This window comes from Prunus dulcis, chromosome 1 (assembly GCF_902201215.1).
Source record: "Prunus dulcis chromosome 1, ALMONDv2, whole genome shotgun sequence".
In the NCBI taxonomy this organism is placed as follows: Eukaryota; Viridiplantae; Streptophyta; class Magnoliopsida; order Rosales; family Rosaceae; genus Prunus; species Prunus dulcis.
Genome location: NC_047650.1, coordinates 25,714,970 through 25,740,760, shown reverse-complemented (window position 1 = coordinate 25,740,760; position 25,791 = coordinate 25,714,970). Strand labels below are relative to the sequence as shown.

The 25,791-nt window shown below is 36.4% G+C and overlaps 4 protein-coding genes across 5 annotated transcripts; all 4 read right to left on the bottom strand.

Annotated features, from left to right (window-relative positions):
* Window positions 1-4,586: 4,586 nt before the first annotated feature.
* LOC117617284 (rhamnogalacturonan I rhamnosyltransferase 1-like) lies at window positions 4,587-6,486 on the bottom strand. The gene is made up of 7 exons (XM_034346608.1): window positions 6,405-6,486; window positions 6,248-6,315; window positions 6,079-6,167; window positions 5,809-5,974; window positions 5,411-5,700; window positions 5,080-5,284; window positions 4,587-4,997 (listed from the first exon to the last, which is right to left on the bottom strand). Exons 1-7 carry the CDS (start codon window positions 6,469-6,471, stop codon window positions 4,587-4,589), a joined length of 1,296 nt encoding a protein of 431 aa, XP_034202499.1. The 5' UTR covers window positions 6,472-6,486.
* Window positions 6,487-7,541: 1,055 nt separating this feature from the next.
* Window positions 7,542-12,469, bottom strand: LOC117620570 (protease 2). Its single transcript, XM_034350680.1, has 11 exons — window positions 12,048-12,469; window positions 11,553-11,722; window positions 11,180-11,402; window positions 10,960-11,102; window positions 10,650-10,858; window positions 10,365-10,499; window positions 10,085-10,213; window positions 9,574-9,983; window positions 8,833-9,046; window positions 8,425-8,618; window positions 7,542-8,266 (listed from the first exon to the last, which is right to left on the bottom strand). The coding sequence occupies exons 1-11, from the start codon at window positions 12,440-12,442 to the stop codon at window positions 8,011-8,013; spliced, it is 2,478 nt and encodes an 825-aa protein (XP_034206571.1). The 5' UTR covers window positions 12,443-12,469; the 3' UTR covers window positions 7,542-8,010.
* A 606-nt stretch (window positions 12,470-13,075) lies between these two features.
* On the bottom strand, window positions 13,076-16,144 carry LOC117616326. The gene is made up of 6 exons (XM_034345599.1): window positions 15,633-16,144; window positions 15,440-15,546; window positions 14,965-15,062; window positions 14,426-14,631; window positions 13,632-13,687; window positions 13,076-13,416 (listed from the first exon to the last, which is right to left on the bottom strand). The coding sequence occupies exons 1-6, from the start codon at window positions 16,009-16,011 to the stop codon at window positions 13,384-13,386; spliced, it is 879 nt and encodes a 292-aa protein (XP_034201490.1). The 5' UTR covers window positions 16,012-16,144; the 3' UTR covers window positions 13,076-13,383.
* A 4,933-nt stretch (window positions 16,145-21,077) lies between these two features.
* On the bottom strand, window positions 21,078-25,498 carry LOC117614966. Of its 2 annotated transcripts, none has more exons than XM_034343919.1 (6): window positions 25,130-25,498; window positions 24,650-24,706; window positions 23,660-23,739; window positions 22,447-23,204; window positions 21,526-22,271; window positions 21,078-21,412 (listed from the first exon to the last, which is right to left on the bottom strand). In XM_034343919.1, the coding sequence occupies exons 3-6, from the start codon at window positions 23,667-23,669 to the stop codon at window positions 21,304-21,306; spliced, it is 1,623 nt and encodes a 540-aa protein (XP_034199810.1). In that variant the 5' UTR covers window positions 23,670-23,739; window positions 24,650-24,706; window positions 25,130-25,498; the 3' UTR covers window positions 21,078-21,303. The 2 variants fall into 2 exon arrangements, with proteins under 2 accessions (XP_034199810.1, XP_034199809.1); XM_034343918.1 differs by lacking the exon at window positions 25,130-25,498 and adding an exon at window positions 24,872-25,093.
* Between the last annotated feature and the right edge of the window lie 293 nt (window positions 25,499-25,791).

The following is a 25,791-nucleotide window of genomic DNA, read 5'->3' as shown; positions in this document are numbered from 1 at the left end:
GCAGCAAAGGCAAAGAGCTTAAGCCTGCATAATTTCGGCTGCGCAATGATCAAGCTCGTTAGCCTCTCCCCTTTGAAATTGAACACTCCTACAATTCTGTCCACTTTGATTCCTCCAAAGTGATTCAGATAGTGCTCCATTTTATATTGCTTCACCTTTGCCTCTCCAAACTCAGACTCTTCAAAACCTGCAACTTTTATTTTGTCCATCTCTCCACCACACAATACTATGCATGTACAAGAAACAAAAACACGTACGCTTTTGTTGTAATGACAAATTCTAAACGGCAAATATAAAAGATGGAAATTTTGAGGTTGGTTTTTGAGGTGGTTTTTTCAAACAGCGTTTTTGTATATTGTTGCTTTTAAAGGGAAGACATGTACTTGGTTTCTATTTTACGCTCTCATAAATGTTGAGAGTTCGGATTATTCATTACCATTATTTAGGCCTGAAAGCAAATGAAGAACAAGTCATCCATCAGAGACACACACATCAGCCATTTGCAGCCAAATGTAAGCCAATTGGCATCACCATTCAATTTGCCAATAGAGATCAAATGCACAACAATAATTGTTCGACAAGCATATTTTCATAAACTAGTATACATCGAGTCATCAATATCATATTGATGGGAGCAAAAAAAGAGAAGGAAAAAAAAAAAAACTATTTTTTTCGAACTCTTTTACCCAAAAATATGTTGTGGAATAGGTACTAGACTTGGTGAAAAATGTGGGGACGAAGGTTGAATTTACATGTATTTCCATTCCTAAATGCTTTGGACAAACACACTTTGATTAGTTTTTGACGCAAATTTTGTACTTTCACCATTCAAAGTAAGATAAATTGAAAGCAGAAGGATATAATCTAATATGATTGTGAACTGATGATGGATGATAGGTTTTTTATTATTTTTATTTTATAAGAATATTTAATTATAATTATAATGTGAATCATGGCAATTTTGTGTGCAATACCATTTACGTCAAAGGAGTAATATATGAAGCAAACCGAATTTAAAGTTGACAAGCCAATTACGTATCAATATATAATACAGCACATAGCAAATGGCTTGCTTATTAAAGACACCGATAGGTGTTTGGGGTCTATTAATGAGGAATCTATTATTTAAGGCTGAAAAGGAAAAAGTAATATTGATTAATATGGCCGGTTTAAAAAGAGTTGTGGCTTATCTCAATATGGACAACATGTGACATATTGATATTAGTTTGTTGCTAGATTCAAGCCCCCAGTTCAGTGATTGGAGAAGTATTATAGCCGTGATTATCTTTTGTATTTTATTGAAATTTGTATTAGATTATTGTTTGAGTCAAGTATGAGTTTAAGTGATTGGTTGTCTGTGTGACTATTGTAATCAAGCCTTTCAGCTTTTATCAATGATATTTCTATGGTTTGGCCCAAAAAATAAGACCCTTCTCTGAATTTTTTTTTAAATAAAAATGGGGATTTTAATAATAAATGTAATAATTAACTGAAAATGACAATGCATTAATAAGGAATTACCTTTGTTGACGTGATATGACTATAGGGACATGACCTACCTATTATAAATAATATTCTTATTGATTCTCCATACAGAAATACTAATAATAGTAGAAAATATCTCGAAAATAATGAAAATAGTAAAATACTCTCTTTTATTTAATAATTTATCTGCGCCAACAGATTACACGGCTCACAGATAGCTTAGATGATTTGGGCTCTAATGCTGAGTTTAGGATGAGGGTGGATTCGATTTCCACAAAATTTTACTCTCTACAATTTGAATACGAAAACTTCAAAGTTCCAAGGCAGGAGAGAAGCTTTCAATGTATGTATGTAAGTACCAAATCATGGATTTGGATCTCTACTTGGATTTTCTCTTTTAGAATATGCTTGACCTTTTTCATCCATACGACACCTCATTCAATCCAAATTCTTTGAACCCTACCCGTAATAGAGAGGAGGGAGGAAGAGGGAGGGGAAGAGAGAAAAAGATACAAAAACATGAAAAAAGAAAGACTAGCTGCAACCATGGCAGAAAAGTGGGGGTGGGGGCCAAGTTCAAAGAAGGGGTTGATGTTGCTGAGGAAATTTTATTTATTTATTTATTTTATATATTTCCATTTCTGTTAATTTATATTTAAATTGAAAAAGGAATTTTAAATCTAACAGTATAAATTTTAAATTTTTCTTAAAAAAGTTGTACATATGTCAAATTTTGAGTGGGAGTATTATCGGCTGATGTGGTGGTCCAGTATCATTATATAATTTCTCCCAATATAGGTCCCCACAATTTCTATTTCCTAGGCATATACTCATCATTTTATAAATCTATGTGTAAAATCCAATTTCAAATTTAAATGACCAGTAGGATATAAGAGGTCATAGTATTCCTATGTTTTTACATCGTTGTCATCATACTTCATATTTTATTTAAAATTTATTCAAAGCATTTCATTAACTGCCATAATTGTAATTAAAACTCTCTATGCATATCAATCACCCCATTTCTTATGGTTGCCAACTTGCCATTCCCTCTAACATATCGGCCCTAAAATTGCAACCAAAAAAAAAAAGGTACATGATTTAGAGAAAAAAAAAAAAAAGTTCATTTTAAAAAAATTCATAAAACAAAAAACAAATGGATTATCAAATTATTTTTCATAAAACAAATAGTAGGCACATTATTTTAAATATAAAAAAATAGATACAAAATTTAGCCAAAAAATAGGTTCATTATACTAGGTAAATTGTTTTACTAAGTACATTATTAGAGAAAAAAAATAGGTACATTTTTTTTTTTTTGGAGAGAGAAATTCAGTCATAAAACCACAGACGTACAAAGTGCGACATGATAATTCAGGTCACTTTGGACTATTACAATAAAAGAACAAGTCAAAAACAAAACCTAACATAAAGACCTCCGATGAGAACCGCAACTAGAGACCAACATAGTAGACCCACATGAGAGGACCGTAGAAACCCCAAATAGTAGACCCACATGAGAGGACCGTAGAAACCCCAAATAGTAAACCCACATGAGAGGACAGCAGAACATCATAATTGTCAAAAGAAGCTTTTCATGAGCAAAATCATAGTCCTTTGACACCCATACAAACTGTAAGTCATACCATAGTAGAAACCAAGAGAGAGCACGGAGGACGAACACAGAAACAACAGTAAAAAGACTCATGAGAAGCACTCCACTTCAACTCAGAACCTGACAAAGAAAACCTCTTATGACCAAGCATAGTTCTTCGGTTGGCGCAGAGTAAAGAAGAGCACCACATCCCAACAACTACCACCAGCGTGGCTGCTGTCGCCGCCGTTAAAACAGAGACAAAACATCAGCCACCAGATATCACAACTCTCCCAATGAGAGACACAATCCAGTGTCACTACTGTCGCTGCAACCGAGACAAAGACAACACTAGTCACCTAGAACACTGCAAAAACAACCAAACAAAACAAACAGACAAACAGACCTAGATCTAGACAGATCTAGACTATATGGGGAGGGGAAGGGGAGGAGAATAGGGGACAAGAGGAAGGAAAATATGGGAGAAAAAGAAAGGGAGATAAGGAGAGGAAGGGGAAGATGGGCGAAGGGGAGGAGGGGCAGTGACCACCTCCCCACCTTAGCTTCCTCGCGATTGGTTGTCAGCAAGGAGAAAGGGGATTAGAGTGCGGCCAGGGTTTTCTTATAAAAAATTATTATTATTAAAAAAAAAAATAGGTGCATTATTTGGAGAGAAAAAATATGTTCATTTATTTAAAAAAAATTATTTTCATAAAACAAACAATAAAAAGATGATCAAATTATTTCTCATAAAACAAGTCACATGTGCTTTATTTAGAGAAAAAAGGTACATTATTTAGAGAAAAAAATAGGTACATTATTTAGAGAAAAAATAGGTTCATTTTTAAAAAAAGTTTTTCAAAAAACAAACAATAAATAGATTATCAAATTATTTTTCAATATAATTAGAATGTACACTATTATTCATAAAACTATAATAAAATAGATTACTAGTCGTATAATTTATAATCCAAAAAATAAATAAATCATATTTTAAATTATACTAGGTAACTTGCTTAGTTGGATTCTATTCATCGGGTATTATTTGAAAATTTGGGTATTTTAAATAGAATAATTAAGGGAAGGATTGTAGGTGATTTAAAATGAATTTTATGGGTCTAAGCTCAATTTACTATAAAATTTAATCCAAGGGATTTAAAATTGACACATCATCCTTAAAACAAAAACTTAATTTCCTCATAATTAAAAATGAAGAATGCGAAACTTCACAAATTTCCAAGAAAACTTTGCTCAAATCTTCACTTAATTGTGCCTTGCATGAATCTCTTACGATTTGATTCCCCTGCATTCAGAATTTTGCAGTAAAATATAGTACTTGTAAAAATACATTTGAATACCCCGCCCCTCAAAGTATCCCCTGAATTAATCCCAACTTAACCCCCATGAAATTGAAAGTTTTTTTTTTTTTTTTTTTTTGGTCTGAATGAAATTGAAAGGTAAAGAAATTTTTTTATCACAACACAAAATATTACATTGAGAAATATTACTAGTCTTCTTGTTTCATATCTTCATCATTAACAAGTGGCAAACACTCCTGAGGGTTTGTATGGAAGTAATCTTCTTCTTTGGGTTTTCCTGGAACCTCCAATCTTGTAGTAGGGTTTCCCATGCGGTCGGCATGAGCAGCCTTCGCTCTAACTGAGAATTGGTTCCAGCTCAGAGTTCCATTGTTGTACTGGTCTATCAGATCAACCAGAACCCTTCTGTCTAGAAGAATGGTTTTCTTGTACCCCAAGTATCTTCTGTGCCCTTCCACTACTTTTGCCATGTTGCCTCCATATGTTGGCACAAAAATGTCACTTTCTATCGACACATAATAATCCAATGCTGCCATTTGGTTTGAATGGTTTTGGAAGGGCACAAGATCTGATGCTTCCACCAATGTCTCCTTTTTCACCTGTTTAGTTAGAAACCAAGTTTTCATTACCAAAATTACATATGAATTGAAATGAATTAGCAATAAAATGAAGTTTAATTACCAAGTTTGGGAAAGCTTCTTTCAGAGGTGCCATTCTCCTCTCAGCCCTGTATATGTCTCCAGCAGCAATATAGACCTGGATATTAGGATCAATGTCAAGTGCCCTCAACGCTAGTGCAGTTTCTTCAGGGGTTAAAGGGCACAATCCTGCTTTCCTTTTCTTCTCTGAATCTATTACCTTTTCTTTCCACCAGGGGTATGCATATCTTCCATATATAAAAAGAATTTACTTAATCAATGGTTCATATTGACAATCTAACAACGTAACATGCCAAACTGCATGACAAGAGGAATTTTTAAGATGATGTACAGTATGTATATTAATCAGTTACCTCATTTTGGTAGTCTCTTCAATCTCTTCTTCATTGCAACCTTCAGTGCATCCCGAGAATGCTACCATGTCCATTTCATATCTGAGATGAAGGACCAAGAAAGGGCCTCTTTCCCTGAGAATCCGAACAATTTTCTTGCCCAGCTCCTCAATTGGAGGAGCAAATCTCAGAGCTTGGTAATTTGCTCGGCACCGGAGCTTTTGAACCTCTTCAGGAATCCCATTATTGGCAAGCCTAGCATCAGTTTTAGTGAAGTGCACAATTTCGTATGTTTTCATGCGAGGAATGATCTGTGTAGTTAAGTAGGCATGTAACACAATTAATATTTAAACAGAGAGAGAGAGAGAGAGAGAGAGAGAGAGAGAGAGAGAGAGAGAGAGAGAGAGAGAGAGAGCAACCGTGTTATAGTAGTATGTCATGTTAGACCAACTAATGGGGGGCATGGAATAAAGGGATTCTAATTCCACTTTTTTCTTCTGCTCAGGAGGCAATTCTTTCAATATCCGAACCTCATCTCTCAATGATGCAATGAAATAATCCACATCAAATATGTCTTCAAATTGACTGCCATATATAATTAATTAATTGGTTAGATCAAATTAATTAACAGCATATATATTATATATAATTAAGATGAAGCTGCAGCTATAGCTTAGCTATAGCCTCACCTGTGGTCGTTCCAGAAGGAGGTATTATCCAATTCAGGAACTATAAGCGTGACATTCATATATCTTGCAATAGCTACCATGTCACATATCTGCATATGTAGCAATGGTAACAAAGATTAAATTAATTCATGGTCAAATTTAATTTATAAAGACCAAATTAATTACTTACACCAGATCGCATCTGATTTAGTCCTCCATTGGATGAAACCATCAAATATCCATTGTTCTCATAAATCCCTGAAAAATAATCACAAACAAAAAGGTTTCATTTTCACAGAAAATAATAATATGGTGGAGCATATGCATGCATGAGAAGGCTACCATACTTTGTGGTGGAAAAGAGCTTTTAGATACCCATGGCAGCAAGTTCTCTCCCAGTGCCTTGAGCTGCATTGTTATAGCCCACAGTAGCAGCACGGTTGTGGCTCGTGCCGCCCACAATTTCAGCCGCGTCAGTTGTGTCCTAGAAATCACCAAACCCTTTAGCTTCTCGTTTTTTATGCTCCAATTTATAAAAGTCTTCAACTTTTCAGCTTTGATCCCTCCAGCAATCAAACCCTTCAACACTTCAGCTTTGATGGCTCCGGTGTACCTCAAGTACCTGATCTTACTGTTTAACGGCTTCTCCTTCTTCACCTCCCCGAATTCGTGGTCCTTTGGGTCATCCTTTTTATCCATTTCCTGAAAACTTTGATATAGTGGATATACAAGTATATGATAATTAGTTTAGGATATAGATATAGTATTGTTGTATTTGTCACAAAAGAACATATATATGTTTCTGAGTGTACTTTAAATCAGAAGAACAGATGCAATGTTGGGTTTGGCTCAAAGTTAAACTTAGGACAATGTAGGTTTAGGAGTGAGTGAGCTGCAAGAGTAAGACGCAACACTTTTAAAGAAGGAAATTAGAGGCTTATGATTTATTGAGGAATTAATTTGACATTTTCATTCATTCATTCTTTCCATTTTCCTGTTATTTTGCTTGAGGCATAAATGAAAAAACAGGGACCTTGCAATATAACCATTAATATTGCTCAACAAAAAACAGGGGAAATTGCAACCATCAATAGTTATGTGCCCAAATTTATGATTGAAAACAAATAGTAACACAGGTAATAAGGTGGTGTCAATTTCATTGTTACGTTTGTGCAATCAAAACCCAGTTTTTCAATCTTGAACATTTGGACCAACACCTCCTTTCCAGTTGATTGTATTTTACATGCAATTTGGCCATCTTTACACATTCAAAACGTGTAATATCAGACTCTCTAGGGATTCAACATTTGAGAGAGACATAGCACAATCGTTATGGGTCCCTTTTGACAATAATTTCAACCTGAAGAAAAATGCATCATTCTATATGTGTGGTCCATGAACCAATCAGATAATAATAATAATTCCATGAATCAATTTGCAATCAAATAATAATTCCAAAAATCGTTTTGCTTTGAATACCTCTTGCAGTTATTTATTTCATTTATAACAAGAAAAAACTAAATCATCAATCGATTTATCAATTAATGTAAAATTTGCAGGTGTAAAATCATCCCTGAAGAACTACCTATAGGCTATATTTAAGCAGTCTAAACTTAAAAGTGCATTCTTGTGTTAGTACAGAAATTGTTCACTGATCCTTAGCCAATACTAAATCAAACAACACTTCCAAAATATGATTTCATGGCTCTGCTTGGATGTGCAAATCAGATGCCACCTTGGTCCTGCGGCACTGGTCAAGAAGAAAATGGGGATGCCTTAACTCAGAAAAGCTTATCAATCTAGCTTCAGTCCTTTACTGCAGATACGAAGGAAGTGGATCTCCTAGCAACTTCATTGTAACTATGAGGGAAAAACTCATACATATTGCACACAGAGGGAAAATGCTCTCGTTTGTTTGAACTTACTCAAAGCCTCAGCAAAATACTGGAAACTTCACTCTTCACCAGGGCCTTCAGTTTCTTTTGTGACCACAGTGCATTGCATGTCTTGTTTTTCAGTCTTCAGCATCCCCATAGCTTTGATTAGAAACGCATAATCATAAGCAGCTACCTCACACTGACGATACCGTCCACCTTCACCAAAATGCCCACCAGCCATATTTGTCTTCAGAATGACTGAACTAGAACAACCAGGACATGTACCATCTCGAACTTTGGCCACCCATTTGGCAGCTTCCCAAAACCCAACCCTGAGAAATGGATATTAATTTATAAAATGCAACCACCGTAAGTATATGGGAATGTGTGTGTGTGTGTGTGTGTGTGTGCGTGTGTGTGTGCGTGTGTGCGTGTGTGTGGATTTATTTATGCAAGTAACTAGTAAACAGAAAGCACAAGATGAACTTACCTTGAGTCATGAAGAGACGCTGTAACAAGCATTGAAGGGTAACAACTGCCTTGAGAAATGTTATCATAAGGTGAGTAACTGAAGATATGCTCAAATGCGGACCGTATTTGAGGATTTCCAAATTCTTCATAATCCAGAATGGTGAGAGGCAAACTCGGATCCATTAAAGTGTTGCATATATCAAGAAATGGAACCTGAAAAAAAATATCACCAAAACATCAGTACCAACAATGTAACAATCTGACACAAAAATTGATTCAAATTAGTAACAGCAGATACAATGCATTTCTTCTCTACCATAAAAGAAAATAAATATTGCTGAAGGGCTGATGGCTGGGAGTCCAACTTCATTGACCCAGAGTACTACTAATGACAAAGACGGTAAATGTTTTGCTTTAAAACACTAACCTTTAAAATAGCAGCACTAAAGAGGTCTGGGTACATATTGATGGTTGCCCCGACAAGAAGACCTCCAGCACTATGTCCAATAGCACCAAGCCGATCTTTATGTACATAGCCCTCTTTAATCAGGTAGTTTGCACATGATACAAAATCATAGACTGAATTCAATTTATACGACCCACTGCCAGATTTATGCCATGAAGAATCTCCACCACCACCCCTGTCCATACAACGACGTCAAATTATTTAACCCCCAAAAAGAAAAAATGACAAGCAACAACAGCACATTTTTTTTCAGCTAAGAAAGTACAATCACACGGGATTTAGGCTAGAGCATACAAATTTTAGAATACATCACAGATTGAACTTATTCTAGGCTAGAGCATAATGATATGCTTGAGTTTTAAAAACACAATTGATATTAAAGTATTGAAGCAGATGAACTAAGATATTGGACAGACTTTGAAATAACTAAAATCAAAATTACATGATATCATGTAAGATGAGAAAGTTGCTCATACAGAGGTTCAAATTGAGCCAAAAAATAAACAGAGATAGTCATTTTTTAAAAAGAAAAAGTTACATCCAACTTTAGCTCCACCCCACTTCCCCTCCCCTGACAAAAGAAAACAAAAGCAACTTGAAGGCTGAAACACACCATCACATTAATGGTTTAATTCAATGCATCAATTTAGCTTTGTTGTTTCAATTGATCTTTCATTAAAAGGGGAGAAAAGAAATAATAACCTCACATCAGCAAATGCCACGACCCATCCCCGATCAAGTAAACTCATGTGCTCTGCACACCAGCTTTCATATAAAACCTCCCCATATGCTCCATAGCCTTGTAGAAGGCCAGGCGACTGATCCTTATGCCAGGTTGTATGAGAGTACAAAATGGTCAAAGGAACTCTAACACCATCATGGGAAATAACTTCCCTCCTCTCACAACAATATGTATCAGAATAGTCCTTCCATCTCTGCCATTCACTTATCTGCACATCTTCTTCCTTCTCATATTGTGTGTCAAAAGTTTGATTCATATCTAGCTGATTAGTTGGTGGGCATGTTCTATCACAAAAATGTATCACTTCCTCTTGCTGCACGATTGAGAATCTCCTGCTTGACATGTCGTAGTCAACAACTACATCCGGCATCTGCAAATTTCCAAAGAATGGACAAAGAATCATACAGGCAGGAAAGTCAAATGCAGGGTTTAAAGTAATAAAACGCTCATAATCAAACTTATAAAGTGTACCACAGGAGACGAAAGCACCGCACGGTATACTGATTTCTGGAAATCATGGTTCGAACCTGAAACAACAGTACATGAATTTTGGGGCATAGGGAAAAACCATGCATTAAGATCTTCAGGCTCCAAAAGGTGCTGCCAATCAAGCCAATAAACGTAGCAAATTAAGGAGAAATGTATTTGTATGTAGAAGAGATAAAAGTAGCAACATTTTATGTGCATTATACTTTTTGTATGTTATCCATAACCAAAAATGTAACCAAGACAGAGAGAGAGAGATCAATACCTTACAATCAACATCGATAGGCAAATCAATGGAACAAAACATAGAAGAACCCTTCTTACTGAGAGAAAGGACCAGATGTCCATCAAACATATCCATATCTTGTATGCTAAAATCTTTACTTGGAAGGAAGATATTCTAAAACGAAAAAAGTATGTCACTATGAGAAATGGGACACGAAAATACAAGAGAGATTCCATAGTGAAGAACTTAAAGTATAGTTAACATCACAAAATAAAGAACACCATACGTCCATATTTAAGATTCATGAATAAGAACAGAGTTTACCTGCCAATTAGATGATAATAGATCTTGTAGACGGCAGCTAGCTAGGTAATAACCTTCACCGGACCACTTTTTACTTTCACTCAAAGGAGCATTTGTAAGAACATAAAATAATCCGTGGTGATGTTCCAGAAAAAACTGTACACCAGAAACACGGTTCCAAACTTTCTGCAAACCATCTAATGGGTTGGCAGCATCTATCAAATAAACCTGTGTGAGTTAAGCCACAAAATTAGCCTCGCTAAAGGAGAATGTTTTCAAAGTAAATACGCCATAAATAAATTTAAAAAATTAAATAATAAAATTCCTTCCTCAGATGAAGTCCTTGAGTTTGAATTGACAGTAATAAACTTGCCATCTTTTGTGCTTGCTATATCCACACAGAAGCTGGGATTACTTTCTGTAAATACATTGATATTTTCAATATCATCAGATCCTAGTTTTGAGCAGCATACTCTGCCAAAAAGACAAAAAGGTGAGATAATACTATCATCTCAAGAAAAGAATGGATACGTAACAGAGGTGAAGTATGCCTGTAAGGTCGTTGAGTCTCATCTGATAGTGTATAGAATAGAGTTCTCCCATCTTGGGCCCATGCCAAGCTAACAACACCATCAACTCGTACATTGGGGATAATACATCCACTTCTTAGGTCCTTAATTTGAAGCATGAACCGTTCATTACCCTTAGTATCTAGTGTGTAAGCTAGATAAAGGTGGTCTGGTGAAATTCGACACGTACCAACATGCACATAACCTGCAATTAAGGTACATAAATTCAGTAAATCACTGATGTAATGAAAATATACCAGGTTAAAAACAAAAGAAAATGTGCATATAAACCAAATACAGCGTATAACTCAATAAATATTGACAACGAAGGTAAGAAAGTAAGAAAGAAGCTTTCCATATTGCTCTGCGATTTCATTCCAGTCAAGCAAAATTTCCTCCCTTCCAATTCCAAATTCTCCTTTTGCATAACGGAGAAAAGTCTTAACCCAATTAAGTTTTTCAACTTCTAGTCTTCTATAAAGAACCGGGTATTCCTTCCCCTCTGGAATGTATTGGTAATACAACCTGTTCGAGTTTAACAAACGATATTATTGACATGTTATTTTCATGTTTTAAATATATATTATTCAACAAAGTAGAAGCACAACCAAAAACTTTCATTGGCACATTCGCAAAGTTGTTAGTTATACACTTCCACTTCCTCCCCCGACATTTTCCTTTGCTAATGTATTAATGCGTATTCTTTTGAATAAAGTTGCAGCCTTTTCTTATTATAGCACAATGCAACTTTCAAAATTATTTTCTTAAAAGGAAAATTCACATACTCTAGAGTAAGAAGGCAGGCAAATTTTCCAAGAATATGAAATAGGTAGGTGGGAAAAGAACAAACCAGGGTCCCCAGCGCTCAGGAGGAGTGGAAATCTTGGTGGGCATCCGACGTGTCATCTCAGAGAAAAGAGTGCGTTGCAGGTTGCCAGTGTCAGCCATGAAAGCTTCAGAATATGCGTTTTCTTTGTTAAGATACTCAGAGAGATCAGGGTCGTTGGTGTTGGACATCCAGTGGTAGGGGTCTTGCCACGATCTCCCATGAACTGAGACTGTGAAGGGGACTTTCTTTGGGACTGGCGGAGGAGAGGCTGGCGGGGGTGGTGGTGAGAAGGGGTGGCCTCTGCAGTGTGTAGAGAAGAGGGAGGAAGATATGTTGGGGAATAAGCAAAAAGATAGAGACAAAGGGGACCTTTTGATTGAGCATTTGGGTTTAAGGACGACAGAGAGAAGAGCCATGAAACCTCCAGGTCCAAGCGAAGAGACTGAGACCTGAGGGAGTTTTATATGTAAATGACCCAACATAGCTCAACTTTTCTTTTTCCTTTTATTTTTTTTTAAAAGATAAAATCATTTACAGTGTATTTGGATGAAAAAATTTAAAAGTACAATGAATTTCATAAATGATGGAATTTAAAATAACGGAAATTAATGTTCTAGAATTTTTAAAGTTTCTTGTTTGGATGATAGATTTAAAAAACGAAATTTAACATTTATTTGTAAAGTTATCTGTTTTTAAAACTGTTTTTAAAACTTAATTTCTCTCAGAATTTTAAAAATGACGACTTTTAGATAGAAGTTAAAATTGGAAGTTATGATCTCCAAATTCCATGCTTTTTCCCAAGCAAAATTTCTAAAAACTTCTAGAGGTTGGACAAAAAAAAAATAAAAACTTCTAGAGGTTGGACAAAAAAATAATAACTTCTTCCGAACAGATTTCACAATTCATTTACTGAAACTTCTACAAATCATTGCAAGAAGCTTGTAGGTCAAGGGGTTTAGAACATCTTAATCATTGCAAGAAGCTTAAGGGGTTTAAAACATCTTGCACTTGGAAGTCCTATGTTCGGATAGAAGCGAATTTATGGACCATGTCAAAAGAAGCATATTTAACATAATCTGGTCATCTGTTCTGTACAGGAAAAGCAATAAGGTAGACCCCGTTCGGAGACAAACAGGCATCAGTATCCGTCACTGTCTAGGGAAAATATAACAAACGAATGGACTTTAAATGGCATCTCTCACTTCGAGTTTTACAAAGTAATCAACTCTACAACTAAAAAAAAATTTAAAATTTTGAGATAACGGAAAACTGCCCGACATCCTTTCCTTCTTCATATGGCATCTATTTGTTAACAGTCTTCCAGAAGCCTGGTCGATATCTTCTTCTGTAGCAGTTGTCATTTCTTCACATGCTTCTCATCTTCAACATCCTGCAAGTTTCCATTAAAATTGAACAAGTTATTCGCACGGTACTTTATTTACAGCACAAATGTTCCCGGCAAGCATTTTCAAACAAGTTGGTAAAACTGAGGTGGAAGGTTAATATAAAAGCTGACAGAAAAATACATGAAAGATACGCCATAGAATTGGAAATTTACAAAGAAAAAATGTTGCATAGTTGAGTCATGGGTTAAATGAAGTTTACCGAATTTTCAATCTTGTCAAAATCATCATCAAAGCTACCATCACCATCAGCATCATCTGAAAGTACAAAATTGTCAACAAACCAGGGTAAAGTGCACAAAAAGGAAAACCTAGAGAAAGAGCAGATTATCACAGAGTAGTTCAAGGAAAACTAGAAAGGAAATGTGGAAAGGAAAAGTGCACAAAAAGGAAAACCTAGAGAAAGAGCAGATAGTCGCAGAGTAGTTCAAGGAAAACTAGAAAGGAAATGTGGAAAGGTATGACTCTTAAAGACTAGTAAGGATTTGTCCACAACACAGCTTATACACAGATTCACTAGGTAAGGATAGACCTTTGAGCAAAGAAAACATACAATAAATAACCTGCTCATGAGAATAACACCAGTTTACTGTATTGACATGAAATTTGAAACATGTCCATCAGTTTTTCATTAAGTATTTCAATCTGTCAGGTCCTCAATTAATTAAAATATTTCTATTACACACTGGATTATACAATTGCTAATTACCATGCCACCTGCTTGTGCCTTCAAAATGCGCTTATGTAAGATACAAGGGACTCTAACCTCATCCAACCTTTCTTTTGGCCATTCCATACCAGCTCAAGGATTTCAGTTTCTTAATTAGATGGAAGACGAAAATTCAATGGAAATGTGAATTTTGTGGAATAAGTTGAATGGTATATGGTGGGAATTTATACACAGCATGTCGTGCAAATTTATACATATGCTACACTATGAAAGAACTTGAATGGTATTTGAACTTGGCCAGAAGTGAAAGAGTATAGGAACTAAACCTGGACCCCCATCACTGTCTTCAAGATCACCCAAGAGGAAACTATCCAAGTCCTGCTCAGCTGATGATGACTTGGAAGCTAACTTCTTCTTTTCTGATCCTTCTGCTTGGTCAGTCCCTCCAACTACAGGTGTTGGCTTTACAGCATCATCTTTTAATTGCTCTGTTTCCTTGACCTTCATCTCCTCCATGTATTGCTTCTCATATCTGATCATACGTTCATAGTCATATAAGCAAAAGGCTAACAATTGAGACACCCATTAAAGAGTGTCTAGATCTATTCTTTGTGCTTCCTCTTTTCACTAAGTGTTGATAACCACCTTTAAATCTTTCATGAACTATACGGTCACAAGACATGCGTATCTCTTGTACTGAAACAAGATTGCTACTCTTGTTTAATAGTATCGATCACTTATATCAGCCAAAACACATATATATTCACATAAGATTTTCATTAATATAATTGCACATTGGCATTAACTTAAGCTTGATTAAACCGCCAATTTAAGCAATGGTTAACTGAAATGAATTGCTACTTACGGAGCTACATGACTGCTCACAAGGGTAAAATATATCTTCCAAAATCTTCTTTCTTTCATAACACGTGGGCATAATTCATATCTCAACCTCGAAATTTCCTGCAAGAAAGTAATCAGTAATAACTAGAACACATTAGTACATCGTGCTTTGATTTGGGTGCACAAAGGAACACCAGCAAAAATCAGGCACTAAACTTTAAGATACTCAATTCCAAATAACATAACCATCGATGCTCAATCAGCATTTATGCAGACATGTAAAACACTTCAACTACTTGATTCACAAAAGAAACTTAAAAAAAATCAATAAGTACAGAAAGATATCAATACAATGTTACAACACGTTTCTTCAACATCTTGTACGATATATCCGCAAATCAAATTTCGAAAACACCTCACATGTATTGCATTGAGCTTAAACACTGCCCGTATTGCGTTGAATCAAAATTGAAACTGATAGAGAAACACGAACTGACCTTAACAGTAGTGAGAACGAAAGTTGCATGCTTCTCTTGCCACTCCGTCAGATCTTTCCTCACATTCGAGGCCGTAGTCGGCACCTCGGAGACTTCCTCCGCTGCATCTGAAACAACTCGAACAACGCACATTTGCTCATTTCAAGTAATTGAGCTAAATCAAAAAAACAAATGAGCTGAAATTAGCAAATACCTTGGATCGGAAAATGCTTGAAGGTATCGGAAGTGAGTCCCTTGACGAAGTCTCTGAGATCGTCGGTGATTCCGAACTTCTTGAGTTCAGACGGGGACGGCGGCTCAACGGCGGAGGCAGAGGCGGAATTGACGATCGAGAGCGAGGAGAGCTGAGGGGGGATGATCTCCGAGACGGAGAGGGACTTGATCTGATCGGCTTGCTTAAGCGCCGCCGTTTTGATCTCGTCGGCTTTCTTCGACGCCTCGGCCGCGAACTCGCGGGATCGCTTGGCGGTTTCGGAGACTAGGTCGGTGATTTTGGCGGAGTTGGTTAGGGTTTGAGATTTCTTGGCTGCTTCTTCAGCGAAACTCTTCGCTCGCTTCCATAAGTCTTCCATTGTTCGTCTGTTTGTTGATCGTTGCTTTCGGATTGGATTATTTCCCTGGTTTGTCCCAGTCTTACTTAGCTACTCAGTTTCTCAAGATTTAGCGGAGATGGTGCACCCTGCACCCCACGACGTCGTATTGTTTGCATTTATCTTTGAAAGCGCGCTGCCCACGCTAGCTATTAAATGCCTGTCGTTAACTACCATATGGACCGGTCGTTTTCTTACTTTAATTCTTTTCTCTTTTTTCTGTGAATATGAAATCATTTAAGAAAATCTGTTGCAAAATGATGAGAGTGGAGCCCACATATTGGAAGGAAATTCTCTCACACCTTACTTCTCTGATTATTGGGATAAGTTTTGCCTATAAATGGGTTCACAATCCCTTTTGTTATATAGATTGAATAAGATTTGAGTTATAAGAAGAGGTATTTAGTGATATACCTATTTTTAGCATTAATATTATAAATAAACTTTATATTATTGAATTTTTATAAATAAACTCAAAAAATGAAAGCTAGTTTTATTGAATTTAATATTGATTATTAAATTACTTTGATGCTTATTAAGTGTTTTGGGTATTTTTATGAGATTTTGGAGTTGGACTTGTTTTAAGAAATTATTGACAGTTTTGTAATTTATAAAAAGTTAAAAGCCTCTTTGTTATGTTGTAAATGGGCTTTGGGTGTGTTTCTAAAGTTCATTTCATGTGAGGTATTTTTATAATTTTGGCTCTTATATTGGGTATAATAGTGAATCTCCCTTATAAGAATTGATTCTATATTTTATCTGTCTCTAAATTCTCTCCACAATTTCTTTAGTTTTTATAACAAAATCAAAATTATATATGTTTTTCATTTTTTTCAATAGTGAACGCGCATATAAAATAGGCTTATTTATATACATGCCTCATATGCTTTCAAAGTTATTTTAGATTACCACATGTGCTTTGAAACATCTCAAAATACCCCATACACGTTTAAAAACTGGCTCACATTAAGTCAGTATTAAGAGACTTTTTGTTATGTGGTGTGGGCCTCACTTCTTTTAAATTGCTTAACAATGGAGAGTAAGGGTTATTCAGTTTCAGAAAAGGGGAAATTGGGAGAAGAGGGCTAGGGGAAATTTGGTTTTCAATTCACCCCATCATTGAACAGAGCAGATTGACGCATTTTATTCAAATGGTTAGAAATAGATTGGTTCAAAACGCAGGTCCAAATGGGTATCGTCTTCGACATGGTATCTGGAAACCTCTTCCCTTTCCGAGTTGCATCCACAATAAAGCACCCTCCTTTCTGTCATACCCAATTCAACAACAAAAACCCAAAATCAAAACAAACAGACAAACAAAAAAAACAAAGAGAAGAGAAAGTTAAGCAAACATATAATCATGATAGTTGTATGTTGTACCTGCAAGTTGAGTGACATGGAGGTTGAGGCGAGAGGTGTTGAAGGACCAGTTATGGTTGTGGCCGTCAGTGGATTTGAAGTAGCAAGTACAGTGGAACTTGGAAGAGTAGGAGAGGGAGGTCGGGCTAAACCTGCAAGATTTCGCCGACGAAGATGGAGTTGTCGTAGATGGATTTAAGGGCGTTGTAGAGGGTGTTTTCCCTTCGCTTTATCGTCCTTGCGCGCCCTGTATATGCTCAGCTACTTTGTGTCGTCGTCTTCCATTGAACTCTGAACCTTCGACTCTTTCTTTTCACTCAAAAAATTGAAATAATATAAAAAATAAAAATAAAAAAAACTTGGGAGTGTTCTGTTCGAAACTGTATTTTTTATTTCCCCTTTTCTGAAACTGAATAACCCTTACTCTCCATTGTTAAGCGATTTAAAAGAAGTGAGGCCCACACCACATAACAGAAAGTCTTTTAATACTGACGAAACGAGTAACATAAGACAGTTTTTAAAAGTGTAGGGAGTATTTTGAGAAGTTTCAAAGCACATGTAGTAATATGAGACAACTTTAAAAACACATGAAGCATGTACATAAATAAGTCTATAAAATATCTATAGAGATAACTTCTGAGATTTTAGATATTAAAAAACTTATTTACAATTACATTGTTATAATTTAATAAAATGAAACATTGAAACGATGTAATTTTGAGTACAATATACAGTACTAATAGAGAATCGAACTCTTTTTACATTCATCTTTTAAATTTCTTATCTTCGTAACACAATATTAATTCGACATGCTAGAGAATCAAACTATTTTTTCATTCATCTTTTAGATTCCATATCATCCAAACACAACTATAATTCAACATACCGCATAGTGTATAGTAGCAAATACACATGGTCTAAATAACAACACTCATTTTTTATATGCATATTTCAAGAAAAAAAATTAATAAATTTAAACCGTCAAACAAACTCATAGAGATGGGAGTTAATGGCCTTGTGGCAAACGTGACCTCCGCTCAAACGGAACTTGGTCAACATTTTGGAATAATCGATCTATGGCACCCTTGAAAACGCATGCATATACAATAATATAATAATTCCCTTGATTGAGCAGCTAAGCTTAATTAACTAGTTGACAAGTACATGTGCCAAATATGTACGGTGCTGTAGAGCATGGATTGCAGCGAGGTTGCTGGTAAGGTAACCCCCACTTGTGCTACACTACATATAACAAAACTTGTTTGCTACGATCAAGTTCGAAATAATTGTGTTTTTTAATACAAACGATATAATTTAAACTACAAAGAAGATGAAATTTCTTAAATGCATTTGTATATTACAATTGTATCATTCGAAATCACTGATATACAAATCAAAGAAACCGTTCACCTCAAAATAATTCTATAAATTAGTTGGGTTGGGTTGCACCTAATACTATAATTAAGTATATATAAGTTTTGTAATTTGTGTGACACAGAGAGACCACGTTACCAAATGTTGGGGTTTGTAGCCCCCGTTTGACTGCTAACGAAAGAACTACCAACTCAACAAAAAGAACATAAATTAATTTAATTGGAAGACAAGGGTCGTCCTAGTTAGTAACAAATCTTGGGTTTTGCTCCCTGGTGTCGGCCATAAGAGCTGGTTAACAAAACACTCTCCTCATTTCCCTAACTATATATTACAATAACAACATTAATAATTAATTTTTATAAATACCAAAAGTTAAAAGTTTTGTTGATATCTATCATCTCTTCTCTTGTAATTTGTTGTATGGTCGACCATGGCAGCATGCATGCATGCATATTTTATGGAGAAACTTCTGGGCGGGACTTGTTGTGTATGGGGCGTCGTCTTCTTACTTTGGAATAATCCATTGTGAAGAACTCTGATGTGTCTTCCCCTTCCATCCATTCCTGCCATGTTCCGCTGCTTCTTTGCACACTTTCTTTTTCTTTCTGGAATTTTGGTTTAATATCATTACCACCTGAAAAGGCCATGCGGAAAATAAAGATTAATTCAGCACATATCTGACAAAAATTCCTAAAATCCCATTCTGTTAATGTTATCAATACTGATGAAAAAGAAGAAGAAGAAGATAAATGCTAAGTTTAAGCGTCATGAAAAAAAAAGTTTCATGAATGAAAATATCTATATATACCTGCGGCTGAAACATTTTCCTTCTGCTTGTTGGGACGTGCAGAATCTTTACCTTCTTGTCCGGCAATCTGCGTGACAGAATATGAAGGAGATGAAGTTAAGAAGAGATAGGACGAATAGGAAGATTCTTCTATTGTTTTGACTTTGAGGAAAGGATTCTTACAGTTACTTTTTCAGTGAATCTAAGCTTCCTTGGCAATGGAGGGAGAGAGGATTGGAGTTCGTCGTTCGCTGCTCACAATGTAAAAAGGTAACATGTAAGACTTGCTATAATCTTGAGATATATATATGGAGAGAGAGAGAGAGAGAGAGAGAGAGAGAGAGAGAGAGAGGAGTACCTGCAGCTTGTTTATTCGATGGTTGCAGTTGAATATGCAAAGAAGTGCAGGGTGTTAGCAAAGCAGAGAAAGACAGGACTAAAATGCAGGGCATAATGAAGAATACCAGCTCCATACTATCTAAGCTTAATTGAAAATAAGGATACTTCTTTTGTGGGTGTGGCTTGGAATTTATATCAATCAATGGTAGTACTAGTAGTGGTAGGCAACCCAGATAGAGAGAGAGAGAGAGAGAGAGAGAGAGAGAGAGAGAGAGGATACACAAAGCACAAAAAGCAGAGTTCCAATACAAGTAGATGGAAAAGTTGTGTAAACTATTCTTTCCTCTAAAAAGGTTTCACACCATTTGGGTTGGTTTTGTCACCTACTATATACTAGTATTCAGTAGGGCCTTTCCTTCCACACTTGGTTTCTATTTTATAACAAATGTTATATGTGAATTCAAGCATCTTCATCCATCATCCCAAAATGTTAAGACCTGCTTTAGCTTCAACTATGGCTCAACCTTTTTCTGGCCATTGGGAGAAAGAAAATATTCGACTGTTTTCAAAATGTGCAAGCCCACCTCACATATGATCTCAATGGATCATTCAATTGATCATGAGAAATTGCTTTTCTTTTTCATGGGCATTGGCTTCACCTCCATGCTATATTAGACTTGGTCATTCCAACTCATCATACCAGTGTAATCGAACGTCAACAGATTCGAGCTTGATTGAAAAATTAATGAACCTTGCTAACAAGAACACATGACCTTATGTGTCTTATATATAGTGAGGGCCTTTTATATATATAGTTCTTAAGTGATGTCTTATTTCTTAACCGTTGGATCAGGCTAACCAATTTAATCCAATAACTAATCAATTTGATCTGACGATTAAGAAATATAACATCACTTAAATGCCATATATAAAATCCCCACTATAGAATTCTTGTGATAATAATATAGCTCGAGTTTCATAAAAATTTAAATTAAAGAAACCAGTTTTGAATATTTTAGTATTGAGCTGCATTTGCCACCAACTACGAACACGTTTGGCCGCTGTAAGAGTTGGGTCGGATTGGTATACGGTTTGAACCCAGCTTTAACAAGCAAACCATCCAAAGCCCAATATGAACAGGATTATTTGGCCTATTAAGAACTTTACAATAACTTTAATTTTCCAAAGAAAAAATAAATGGATGAAATATAAAGGAGAAAATTATAAGTTATTGCTTACACCTTAAAGTGCACGCATAACAAAAAGTACCACCACCTAAAAACCTACTGCAAATTACATACCAAGACGAAGAAAATGTGATGTATGTATTGATGATAAAATAAGATATGATAAATTTTTTTGATGAAGCATGTACTCTGACTTAACTTAAAACTACGGTTAGAATAGAAGCATATTCAGAATCTACAGCAAAGAAGACTATGCCCCCAACCCCTATGTTTACGCAAATGCCTCCGGTCAGCTTTTGCCATTCTAACTGGACTGCTATTCCATTCAGATTGTAATCTGCATGCCAAAGAGGAAGAGGATATATCAATGTCTAAGTCATGTATATTCTGGGAACTTCATTAACTGTTTGAAAAGAAAAAGACAGATAAACGAGTTTGAGAGTAACTCACACAGGGAAGGCAAATGAGCGGGTGCTGGTGGTGCTGCTCTCTGATCGAAGGGAGACATTGCCGGAATAAGGACCTGATGTATTCATAAGACTCGAAAAATGACCGGCTGCAGAGAAACTTGATTCTCCGAAACCACGTTGAACATGGAATGAAGCATATTGTGTATCAGAATTCACATCTCCAACCATGAATGCGTTTGATGTTTCAGGGCATTGCCAGACACCATTTTCAGGACGTTCCTCTCTGGAAATAGTCACAGGTGCTGAATAATGCTGAACTTGGCTTGAAACAATCACTGAATGAGGAATTTCATCATCAACCTTGGACGTACTTGAAGTATCGAGAGGTTGACAGACTCCATTCTCAGGACACTCCTCTCTGCCAGTAACCACAGGTGCTGAACAAGGTTGAACTTGACTTGGAACAATCTCTGCATCAGGCATGTTGTCGTCGTTGTCATCGCCATCATCACCTGCAGGCATCGTTTGAGTTTCAAAATGTTTGTGGACATCATTTTCAGGGCATGCATCTCTGGTAGTGGATACATGTACTGAAGTGTCCAACAAGCCAGAAGTAGTGCTTCCGTTCTCCACCTTGCTATTGTTAGATAACTCATCGACATGGAAGTTTGATTCTTCAGCTGCTGAAACCAATGCTTTCTTCTCACTGTGACTAGACTCTTCAGTTACTGAAACCACAGCAGTGCTCCCAGTTTGTGCTATTTCACTTACTTTTTCACCTGAACTCTGCATTAAAACCACAGGAAACTACATCAAGTTATAAAATATTGTTTTCCTCAACATCAAGCTGAAATTTTAACTTCCACTGAGAAATTTTAAAAATATTATAGTAGAAAGAGATTGTTATAGAGCTGTCAGTTACACAGTACAACCGTAGACATGAACTTGGGTAGAGATATACCTGAACAGTGTCTTGTACAGCTTCAGTGCTGTCCTCATTAGAAGACTTGGAGGAGTGGGCGTTCCCTGCACCCAACTCTTGCATTGGCAACACATTTGCAGGGAAAAAAATCTCTTTGGAAACTTCAATTTCAGACTTCTCCTGTGTATAATATATAGCATCGCCTATCTGCGTCAGATCCTTGGAATCGCAAGGAATGACAAAACCCTTCTCTAAATCATCGTGTGCAGAAGATTTAAAACTGTCCGGAAGGGTCACAACGATATCCATTTGTTCTTCAAGAAGTTGCTTATTCTGATCCTCATCAGGAGATAAAAAGGTGCAGCATTCCTTCTCATCCACACCAGTCTCAAACCGGTTCTTATCTTGGGAAGGCACTCCCTCATCAATGCAGATGTCCTTGATTGTATTGCAACTACTCTCTTTGTAGCAAACTATCAGTTCTGGCAGTTCACATTCCATAACACTTTTGTCCATATAATAATCTGATTCCTTCTCTAATGCTTCTAATTTTTCAGAAGAAAGAGTATATGGCGGCACAAAATCTTTGACCTCATCTTCATCATTTTTCACATATGGCACTTGACCAGCATCTTCTTCATTGTCCTTCGAACCACATGAAACCCTGTTCTGACTTTCCTTCATGATCCACTTTGCTGACTGTAATGCAGCAGAGTCCAGAGTAATGTCATTTTGACCAAAAGGATTAGAATCAGGCTTGTGGCTTAAAGCTAAGTGGCTGAACACTGGTTCTCTCTCTGTAAAGTACATCAAAATTATCAATGCCGGTGAAATCTGAAGACCACAGTAATCTTTTTTCTTTAAAATATGCAAAAGAACTTGAGATCATGGTTACAAAGGAAGAAACCAATTGCACCATAAAAGGAGTACTCTGATCCCTAGGGGCACCAACTTCATAAACCACACTGCACCCTCACAACACCAAGACAATGTGGGACTAAGAAGACGCATTTTAGATGAGTAATGCTCTTTATTGAAAAGCTCAGACGGAGGCCCAATGAAGAAGATAGACCTAAGCAACTTTGACATAATGTATTAAGATAAAACTATCCGGAAGAGTAGAAGACAGCAAAAGTTCATTTCCTATTCTTAATGCAGGAACCAATTGAAAGGTCTCCATAAGCAGGATCCATATTGCAGGAGTTCAACAACAGAGTGATCAAAACCAATAAGAAAAGTAACCAGTTCTTACCAAGTTTCATGGTTTACATAGATTGAGAAATGTAGGAGAAAGCTTCCAAGCTACAGCAAGCGATATTTTCAAGCATGGACCTGCCCATCAAGATGCAATATATAGAGGTTAGCAACCAATTCAATACAAACCCACTTTGAACAACTTGATAACGGGGAGACTAAATTGAAACAAGGATGCTCAAGTTAAAGGAAGAAATAAGATGATTGCACACAAACATAAGCACAAGATTCATGTTAACTCCAACTGTATGAACTTTAAAACGATTAATAATCTAAAAAAGTGGCGCAAAATTTTAAAAACTACATTTTTTTTGCCTCTTGTTATTAAGGAAAATGTATTAGATAATGGTTGAGTACTATAACATCGAGTTTTCCATCACATAACTACAAAAGAAAAAATAGACAGCAATTAGCCCAAGTGGAACCACTGTAAACAAGTCAACCCAACATTTTGAAAATTCTTAGGGAAACAAACAAGAGCATCTAACAATTTGGAAGTTTTTTTGGTTCTGTACGAAAATAAAAAGAAAGGGGAAAATAACCAAAACAACAAAAAGCAATGTTAAACTAAAAAAGAGGGAGGCAGAAATCCGTCCTGAAAAACTTCGGTAGACGGTATGGAGTCAAAAAGTCAGTTCTTCTCACAGTAGAAAAAGACAAAGGGGAAAGTTCAAACCTTTTTTAAGAGGCACCACAAACTTTTAACAGCCAAATAAAAAGTAAAATAATAAAAATCTAAAGTCCAACAAGATGAGACCATCCTTTTACAAGATTCCCAGTTCCCACCATCAATTTGTCAGGAAACACACCGATCAGATCCAAGTCTACGGGATTAAGATAAACAAATAAAAGAAAAAGGAGAAACCCAGAATTGCAATCTACAAAGGTGAACCCCAGATGGGCAACTAGTTATAAACCAAAAACCACAGTTGGGGAATAAAAAGATATAAATCAGATCCCATAAGGAAAAAACTTAAAAAGACGAAACCTTTTCAATCTGATGATATACAAAACAGCAGCTTTCTCTTTCCCACTTCAGAAACAACTGCACCCAAAAGCCAGAAACCCAAAAGAACAAGAATTAGTGCCAAAATGAACTAAATTCAACTCAATCGAGAGCCAAGATAACCCCTTTACTTATAATTTCAGATCGTCATACTAGTATTCAATTTTAGAGAGAGACAGAGAGAGACATGGAGAGAGAATGAACCTTAGCTCCTAGAACAGAGAGAGAAACATTCTAGAGTTAAATTAAAGCAGCAATAAAAATGATTAATCAGAGAGCCGAAAAAGAAGTAGGCATGAGAGAGAGATGGAAGGAGAGATATAAGGGTAGGTTCAAAAAAGAAAAAGAGTCAAAATAATTAAACGGGCTCTTTGTTTTTGGCTTCTCTCCTAATTAATAGGCTTGGTTTCAGCATTTAATGTCAAACCCCATCCCAATTCATTTAACCTCCTCACTTCTTACCTGTCCCTCACCACCACTTTCCGTTTCCGTCACTTTCCCGTGAAAAAACCCAAAAATCTCCTTCGATATTTTCCTTCCTTCCAAACAGAGCTCACCACGCCATGATCATCATCAAGCCAATCGCAATCAAGACCGGAACTTTGATTCGCCGGACAAAGCAGACGCCAGCTGCCAGCAATTGGGAAATATTCTCGTGTGTGCGCCGCAGCAGAGGATACAATGCGGAAGTCAGAGAATTTCTGCTCTGGAAGCCAATTCGTTCATCAATGAGCTCTCTGTTTCTCTCTCTCTCTCTCTCTCTCTCTCTCTAGTCTTTAGAAGAAGTCCATCATCTTCGTCATCGTTTGAGGGATCTAAAGTTTTATATTTTCAGGGGGTGTTTTATATAATATATATATATCCAGGGGGGGTGGGGCCCATCTCTAACGAGTTTCTTTCACCATCTCCACTCTCAAAGTCTCCGTGGTAACGATCCCCCGCTATCTCTTTCTCTGATGAGTCCGCGAGCCAGAAATCAGGACCGTTGATTTTGCGGAAGATGCCAGAGATTTTCGGAGGTCGGAGTTGGTATGATGGGTTGGCGGGGCAGGGGATTGCAACTAGCGGGAGAAATCTGAAAGGGAACTTTTTAGTTTCGGGGATCAACTCTGTTTGATTGGCTG